This window comes from Condylura cristata, unplaced genomic scaffold, assembly GCF_000260355.1.
Source record: "Condylura cristata isolate star-nosed mole 26May11 unplaced genomic scaffold, ConCri1.0 scaffold00017, whole genome shotgun sequence".
NCBI lineage: Eukaryota > Metazoa > Chordata > Mammalia > Eulipotyphla > Talpidae > Condylura > Condylura cristata.
The window spans coordinates 5,638,757-5,647,637 of record NW_004567118.1 but is presented as its reverse complement, the minus strand read 5'-3'; the positions used below and the strand labels follow the sequence as shown (position 1 = coordinate 5,647,637).

At 59.1% G+C, this 8,881-nt stretch overlaps 1 protein-coding gene across 1 annotated transcript in view; it reads right to left on the bottom strand.

Annotated features, from left to right (window-relative positions):
• Window positions 1-3,856: 3,856 nt before the first annotated feature.
• SRCIN1 (SRC kinase signaling inhibitor 1) overlaps window positions 3,857-8,881 on the bottom strand; it is a 60,104-nt gene continuing 55,079 nt past the window's right edge. The window contains 1 exon segment of the mRNA XM_004684271.2: window positions 3,857-5,502. Within this exon segment, the coding sequence (XP_004684328.1) occupies window positions 5,368-5,502 (135 nt within the window). The 3' untranslated portion in view covers window positions 3,857-5,367.

Here is an 8,881-nt window from a genome sequence, read left to right as displayed (position 1 = left end):
GCGCGAGCTGGAGCGAGTCTGCGGAAGGCTCTGCCCTGGATCCTGCCCCCACCTCTACGCCCATCAGAGGCGACTTCGGAGCTAGTGTCAGATCTGTCACTTCCTTTAAACCCCCCAGTGGGCCCCCTTGGCTCAGAGAAGAGCCCACCTTCCCTGCTACGTCCCTCCGGGCCAGCCTCCACCCCATCTCCCAAAGGAGGCCCCATCCCCCTGCAGGTCGTGGCCATTATCGGGGCTCCAGCCAAGAGTATCAACGGTCCACACCTGCAGTCTCACCCGTTGCCGCATGGCGGCTCGGGGAGCGTGGGCGGGCACTGAGCCAGGGGCTGGGCATCTCAGCGGGGGGTGGGGGTGGGGTGGGGGGGGGGCTGCGGGGAGCATCAGAGAATAAACTGCCAAGGGCTCCAGGTTTCTCTGGCAAGCTGCCTGGCCGATGATGAGCCTGTGCAGCCTGGGACGTCACAGATCACCCCCTTCCTCTGCTTGGGCTTCATTCATTCTCTGTAATCCACAGGTGACTTCAGGAATTTCTTTCTGCCTGGGACACGCAGCCACTAGATACCCCACAGCCGCTAGCTTTTCTGGAAGTCTCCGCCAGGGACACGCAAGAGTGCATGGCCCAGACGCTGGGCCACCCAGGCGCGCAGGGCGAATCGGTGAGTGTGAGCTCGCCCGCCCGGCGGGGGCCGCCATCTCAGGCTTCATTCCACAGCCTGAGGGTCTCGCCTCTGCGGGGGGGCCCCCACCCCCACCCCCCACCCCGTCCCTTCAGCGCGCCAGCCACAGCTGCTGCTCGAGGGCATAGCCAGCGGCCGGTCCAGGCCCGCTGGGTGGGCAAAGCTGCAGAAGGTGGGCTTGTCTTCCTGCGACGCTTCTGCCATCTCGTTGGTTCTGAAGGTCTCCGCTCGGCTGTGACCTCAGAGAGGTGGCCCTCTCCCTCGCTGCCCGCCAGCTGCAGAGCTGCGCGATTTTGCTGGGGAATCGGCACCGCCCCCTGCTGGACAGTGACTTTTATGACCCCAGCGGGCAGAGCAGCCGCGCTCAACAGGTTGAATTTGAGGGGTGAAAGAGGGCATGGCACAGCTCGTGCAGGGGTGATCCCATTTGTTACTGGATGTCGAGCTGTCAGGGAGTGGGGGTCTGGGGGCCGGCAACGCTCTGGATAGCACGGACATGGCGCCATCTGCTCACATTGTTTGAAGGACACAAGGATGCAGGCTGAGGGCTGCTTGGCCAGCGGTGCCCCGAGTGGGAAATCCCTGTAGACCCCCGTCTCTGTCTCCAAAGAGGCTCCTGGCCACTGAGATCCAGTGTGGCCGGAGTTCTGGGAGGGCTGGAGGTGTGAGCTCCAGAAAGGTGTCATTATTTCACAGGATGGAAGGAACAGGGATGGGGCACCCCAGGTGCCCCCAGTTACGCAGGAGCGTGCCTGGAAGGGCACCTCAGGACCCTTAGAACATGCAGCAACGGGGACAAGCGTCAAAAGTCCAAGAAAACCCAGGGGCATGCTGGGCTCTGGCCTTGTAATCGGGAGGGGTCTGTCGGCTCTGGCGACAGGGTCAGGGGCCAGGGCCACCCACGCCATAGGACCGACATCCCTCCTGCCAGGGCTCTTCCAGTTTCAGAGATCGGGGGTAAGTGGGGGCAGCTGGCCTTGGAAGAGAAGAAAGAGAAAATGCGCCATGACAGGTCTGAAACTAGGTCTTCAGAGCAAGTATTTCCCGTGATGTGGGTTTTTACCACAGAGGGTCATAAATGACCCAGTGTTTAGAATTTAATAGAAAATGGCAGAGTCGCTCACTACTGTGTTGGTGAGTGCGTGCACACGTCTACACTGCTGAGCTGTAAAATGCACTTTATGTGAGTTACCGTTCTGAACAAAGGTTTGCTCCTGAAAGGCCGGGCAGACACTCTGAAGAGCCGCCTCTCTGGAGCAGGAGGCCAGGCCTGCCGCAGGGCACCGCGGAGGCCAACCCTGCGAGGCCGTGGCCTGGGCTGGGCGTGGTGGGGAAGGCACTGGGTTTGGGGCGCGGCACAGCTGGATTCCAACCCTCATTCTGGATCCTACAACTTGCATGATGCTGGTGGATACACAGTGACTCAGGCTTCGCCGCTCCCGGCTGAGAGCTGGTGCCGGCAGGAGTCAGCGGTGTCCCTCCGTGTCCCCGACAGTGCTGGCTCCCAGGGGCTCCTGGTGCCCTGTCACGGCCCCTCCCTGCGACTCTCAGCTAGGGGTCCCTCACCCCTCCATCCCAGCACCTTCCAAGATAAGACAAAATAATGAGTCAGTAGCCTGTAGGAAGGACATCCAGGAGAGGAAAAAGAAACAAGTTTTATTTAAGCCCCAAACACTTGGCTAGAAAAACCGAAAAGGGAAGAGAGCAGGGAAGTGGGGAGAAGAAAAAGGACATTAGAAAAGAGAGAGACAGAAAACACAGCAACCCTTTCCATTTAGAAATTGTCAAGTTACACTGACAGAGGTCACAGAACATCCACAGAAGCCGTCACTGCTACACCAACAAGGGCCCTACAGGGTGGACGGGGCAGGGTGTGGAGCCGGGCTCGCTCTGGGGGGCCCCACCCGGGACCCCTCTCAGCGCCTCAGGCCTAAGGCTCCTGGGGAAACAGCATATTGTGACCGGGTGGGAGCGGAAACCCCCCATGCGAGTAACACAGCACAGTGAGCGGGGGCTGGGGGCCTGGTACAGGGGTCCCCGAGACATCTTAATTTTCTCTTGGTCAAGCACACACTGATGGACAGAGTAGCGAGGCGCATGCAGCTGGGGGGCATTGACGTGCTGCGGGCTTTCGAGCGGCTGGGGCTGGAAGGGGAGCCGAGAGTGGTGCAGGGACAGGGCTAGGCACTCCCACACGCCTCGACACTCGTGCACACGCACGCGCCGTTCACACAGGTCACATGCACTGCCACGCAACCCTCTGTGCGCACGTCACCTGCGTGCAAACACGTCTCTTGCAGGTCCACATGTCGACACTCGCGCCATGCACCTTCTCACACGCTGGGCGGCTCCGCACACGCCTCCCTGTGCACGCGTCACGCTTCCCGCCATACACAGGGGCGTGGACTCGTCCGCGCACACGGCTGCGACAACTGCATGCAGGCAAGTGCCCTCAGCCCCTGAAGCTGCAGAAGCCGGAGTGGAAGCAATGCAAGCGCCACCGGGCTCCGCGCTCGCCAGCGCCCCCTGCGGACAGACACCGCCTCCCACTTCTCCTCCCACCGAGGGACGGTCAGCTCAGGACGACGACGGTGGGGCACATTCAGGTCCAGGGCTGGGGAGCGCAGGGGCAAGCAAAAAGTAGCAAGCAAAGAGTGATGGAGCGGAGGGAGGAGGGGCGCCGTCCCCCCCTTTCCCTCCCAAGTCAGGGGGTCTCTGTACAGCCAAATCAAACCAAACCGTTTCACTGGACCACGAAGTCAGCCGGACGTGCCACCCTCCAGTCCCCTCCCCCGCCAAAACAGTGGCCAGGGAGAGAGCGCCGCGGTTTTCTTTTTTTTTCTTTTTTAAATATTTATATATATTTATATTACGTATATTATATATATATAATATGTAAATATATTTTTAAAACAATATAAAATGTTAAGACACTTCACTTAAATGTAAAGAGTTGCCTGCAATTAAAAGTAATTGCATCATTTATGAGGTCCTTTTTTTTTTCTCTATTTTCCAGGGTTTTTTTTTTTTTTGAGGGCTTTTTTTCCTCTTTTGTTATTTTTCAAAAAGGCTTGCTTGCCTTTGTACAAAAATGATCCAAAGCTAGAAAACAAGGATGAACCAACAAAAATAAAACAAAAGAAAGAAATGAAAAAAACACAACCCGATCTCCCCTCCCTCCCTAACCCTCAACAGCCCCCTCTGGCTCTCCCCCAAGCACCCACCTTCCCGTCAGGCCCCAAGGTCTAGAAAGCTCTGCTCCTCCAGTGGCTCCTTTCTGTGCTTACAGGGACACTACTTCTAAGCCCCTCTCCTGTGCTTCCCTGACTTTGTGCTCAATAGGAATCCTGCCCCCTGGGGTCCCCACTCCATCCTCTTCCTTCCCCAAACACATAATGGACTACTAGCCCCTCACTGTGCCCTCATCTGGGCTGGGGCTGAAAACCAAAACTCCTCTCTCCCTCCCACCTCAGGATCAGGCCAAAGCCTTCCAGCCAAAGCCCCTGCAAGGTGGGCTGCCCTGGGTTGGGGTGCTGGCTAACGGGTCAGGCCACCACCGGGACCCTCAAGGCTATTATCAGGGGTGACCAACTCTCCATTTAAAGCCGTGTCTCACCCCTTCCCTGCAAATGCTCAAAGACAAGGGTTGAGGGTCCAGTCACCCCATCTGCGGGGTCAGAGCTGTCCGCTTAGTGCCCTATGGACCCTCTCCCAATTCCCTCCGTCTCCCTCACAACCAGACCCTCCCCACCCTCCAGGCCTCAAAATCTAATTTTCTAGCCCGTTCATTGTTGCCCACCCCACCCCATTAAATAAGTTAATGTCATTAAAGTGCTAAATTAGGAAACTAAATGTACCAAAGGCCCCTGGCGAGGCTGCCCTCTCCCAAGGCAGTGCCCCAGCGGTAGGCTTTTGGCTCAGCTGCCACCCACAGCCAGCAGTTCCAAAGGCCCTTCCTGGGTTGGGCCCAGGCCAGCAGCTCTTCCCACAGGAAGGGGCCCCAGAAAGCCAGCTCCTGCCCCGGGAGCAGCTGGGGTGGCCCCACCCCACCCCGCCCGAATCAACTTCCCTCTCCGGTCCGTCCAGCTGGCTCCAGGTCCACCAGGGCAGCAGAATTCAGTCATGTCCCCCAGGTCAGAGGAGAGGGGAGCCTCCGGGGCTGGCGTCTCCCTACACCCCGTTTTCCAGCCTGCTACTGGAGTTGGTTCAGGGTCCAGGTTTTCCTCCTGGGCGGTGTCTGAGGAAGGGGAGGGGGTGTCTCGCCGCCCAAGTCTCGTGGCTCAGTTTGTTTGGAGAGCTCCTCAGAAGTTGCCGGGAGGGTCGGAACTTCAGGATGGACATGGGGGAAGGACAGGGTGAGGAGAAAAGGGAGGGACGATGACAGAAGGTGGAAAGTGGCCGTTTTGAACAGGAAGCAAAGGAAGGTGGTGTGTTTTGGTTTTTCATGTTACTGTCTTGCTTTTTTGTTTGTTTTGTAAAAAAAAAAAAAAAAGATAATTGAAAGCAAATCTCTTTTTAAACCAAAGACACCCACAGGGGATGGTAGATAGCTGAGGAGGGCCGCACTCTGGCAACCCTGGGGAGGATCTGGAGAATGGGGTGGCAGGGGTGGAGATGAGGGTAAGAAGTGCAGGGGAGGAATGATGGGGAAAGGGAGGGGACAGGCTGGAGTGGAGGCGTGAGGGGGCTTCTAGAAGGAGATGGAAGAATTCCTCGCCCCAAAGGAAGTCAATACAGGGATGGAGGTTCTGGAAGCCGAGGGCTTTTCTGAGACGGGGCTCGAGGTCTCATTTGACCCGCTCATCTCTTTAGGTGGTTTAGTGGCCTGGAACAAAAACAGGGGTCAGGGGTCAGAGAGAGGAAGGGAGAGCCTTCATGCCGGCGGCCCCCAGTTGAAGTTTTCAAAAATGGAAAACCTCCACAAATCCAAGAGAAAGCTAACTGCAAATGGAAGACACCAGGGGATCATCTGAAGAGGGACCCCTGAGACAGGGCGGTGGGGAGGGCGTGGGGGGCAGAAAGGAGGGGGCACGGGGGTGGACCCAAGGACCCCGGAACTGGGTGGGCGAGTAGGCCCACGGTTACTGAGCGGAGAGAGGAGGCAGACACCAGAGAAGCACAAGGGAGGCCAAGCCCAGGACAGGCAGACAGGGAGGGGGCGGGGCAGGGAAGGAGAGGGAGGGAGGAAGAAGCAGCACTGGGTTAGCCGCCACAGGGGTGCGCTGCTCTGGGTGTCCTCAGAGCAGGGAGGGACACCAGCAGCCCAGGCCGGCAGTGGGCTGGGTCTCCGCAGCTCAGAGCCCTCAGAGCCCCTTCCCACCTCAGCAGGAGGCAGCTTGTAGGTAGAAGGTCTTGTGGTAGGAACCGAGGGGTGAGGACTTCCCCAAGGAAGGCCCCACCCCTGGGAAGCGGAGGTGGGGCGCAGGCACTCACTGCTTCCAATCTGCCATCCCAGCAGGACCCCCCCCCACACACACAAGTAGTCACTCAGCCTTGAACTGCGCCTTGTGGGGGCCCTGACATGTCCGACACTCAGACGCTCACTGGTCAGCACGGATACAGCCCAGCAGACCCCCTGCCTCTGTGTGGACAGGGCTGGGGACACCTGCATCCCTGGGGGGGGGGAGGGGGAGGAAATGCAGATTCCTGGGCCCTCATCCCGACTCTCTGGCATGGGGTCAGGAATCTGCACTTCAGGCAGGTGTCAGGAGACCCAGGTGACCCTGCAGCAGTGAGCACTGAAAGCCACTGGGGTCCCCCGAAGCTTCCTGGCCTTGCTCAGCTAGTAGTGCCCTAGATGAAGTGTTGGGAAGAAAACACAGCACAAGCTTGCAGGGAGGGCTGGGTAGGCCACTGCACCCCCCCACCCCGCCCCCAGCCCTGCCTCCAGCCTCCAAAAGCAGAGCGCGGACCAGCCAGGCTGTGACTTCCAGTGACTCCTCACCGGGCCCCAGGGCTTGGGCCCAGGGACAGGCTCCTTCAGAGGTAACCAGGCCCTTGAGCCCCAGTCCCCCAGTCAATTACCCTCTGAGGCACCTGCCCCTCCCCTCCCACCTCTTCCCATTAAAAAAACCCCCGAAAAGAAGAAAAGAAAACCGGCCTCCTCACAGTGGGGAGGGGTGCTCCCCACACCGCACCACAGGCTCCAGGCCCCGATTCCCTCCTGGCTCCTCTTTGTTTCCAGCCCATCTCTTTAGTTAAAAGCCTTTTCTGTTCCTTCCCTTAGCACATGTCAGGAGCCTCAGTCTAATCTGAGCTTCAGTCTTTGGGAAACCTGCCTGCCGCCCTCCTACCACCTGACCCCTCTCTCCCCTGGGCGGGAGCCTCAGCTGGCCCAGGCTCCTCTTCCACAGCCTCACAAGGCCTTGGAAATTGATGTGCGCCACTCACAGGCACCGGTGGGTCCCCCACCCCCACCGGCCACGGGCACCTCCCGTGGGGGCTCTGTGAGCACCAGCTGTGGAGAGTCCCCGCAGGCCGTCTCCCTCCCAAGGGTCCACTCTCCCCACGGCGGAGGGAAACGGTGCTTTTCCCGGCATGTCCAGCAGCGGCGAGGGGACCTTGCCTGCAGGCTAGAGCACTCAGGGGACACAGCTGCTGTCTCTGAAGGTCCCTGTCCCTTCACATCACCAGCCAAGCCACCCCATCACATGCAGAGAAGCTGAGCGTTGTTACCTTTGTGTCAGGCTCATCGATGCTCAACTGTCAAGTGGGGGGCGAGTGGAACCCACAGAGGCCCCATGGGCTGGGCCTGCACCCTGGCTTCCTGCGGGTCAGATCCAGCGTGGGCTGCCTGGCTGCGAGCCCTGCGCTGCAAGGCATGGGTGTCCCTGCTGGCACGAGGTGCAGCAGACCTGAGCGCCTCCCCCAGGGCCACCCCCTGCCCGCCACAGGCCCTTCTTGCTGTGTGCCCAAGGCAAGCTCTGAACTGCCAGGAGAGACAAATCTAAACTCGAGCAGTTCCTTCTTCCTTGCCAGTTGATTTTGGGAGGAGCAGCAAGAAGAAAGGACGTTCTCTTGGGTGGTTTCTGGGAAAGGTTCTGCTCCCAAAAAGACCAGCTCGCCTGAGACCCTTGCGTGAAGGCAGGTGGGAGAGACTGGATGATGCAAGACCAAATAGGCAAGGAACCCCGATCCTGATGTCTTGGGATGCTGAGTCCCTGGCCCTGGAGGCCTCCTGTTTCCAGACTTCTGTTTGCTTGGATAACACCTTTATTTTCAAGTCATGTGGCACTGGGGTTTCTGATATTTGCAGCTAACAGCATCCGGCTGACAGACGAACTGCCCAGGATTGCTCCTCACAGGCTCTAGTCAAAGGTATTCCCGCCACTGGTGCTCATCCCCAGGCTGGGGGGCCCTGTGCTCATCCCCAGGCTGGGGGGCCCTGTGAGGGGTCCCCTACTCCCCCGGCAGGGCAGCAGGCCCAGCATTCAGGCGGCAGTGCCCGGGCAGACTTGGGCCTAAGTTGCAGCTTTGCCGCCTGTTCCCTGCAGGACCCTCCAGCTTCCTGCTCTCACTAGTCCCTGGGTGCCTCAACATGCCTGGCTTGTCCCTTCCACCCTCTGGGGTGGACCGTCATTCATCAAAGGACCTTCACTGGAGCCCCTAGGTCAGATTTCCCAGCCCACGCGAAAGAGGGGATCCCTGCTTCCAAGTCTGCACCCAAACCAGCAAGCCAGCTCCACCCACCCCGGCCGCGCCCCGCAGGGCCAAGGGCTTTTCTGCAATCGCTTCCTCTGATTTCTCTGATCAGTCACTGCTATCCCCCATTTGAAAACTTCCTCCCCCATAACGGTAACCCTGATCTTAGCATGTTTACTCCCCTCCTCCCATCACTGTCAAAGGCAGCCAACTCGAGCGAGCCCCAGGAGTGAGGAACCCCTATGCAGGGAGAAGCCTCTTTGCCCGGCCCTGCGCCAAGCTGCCCCCATTGCGGACGGAGGTGATGCAGCCCCCCCTCCGGGGAGCACCTCACGGCTTTCAAAGCCCTTTCCCACAGCTGGTGTTGTGTGACCTCAGAGCCCTGTGGCTTGGTTTATGTCCCCACTGCACGTTGGAGGAGCAGACAGAGGCTTCGACGGCCAAGGTCACAGGCTGAGCCAGCGGGCTTGGTTTTAAGCCGGGGAGCTGGTGGTGGTGATGGACACACAGCTGCATTTTACAAAATCCCTCCCTGCCCCTCAAGTTGGGGGGAGTTGAGAGAG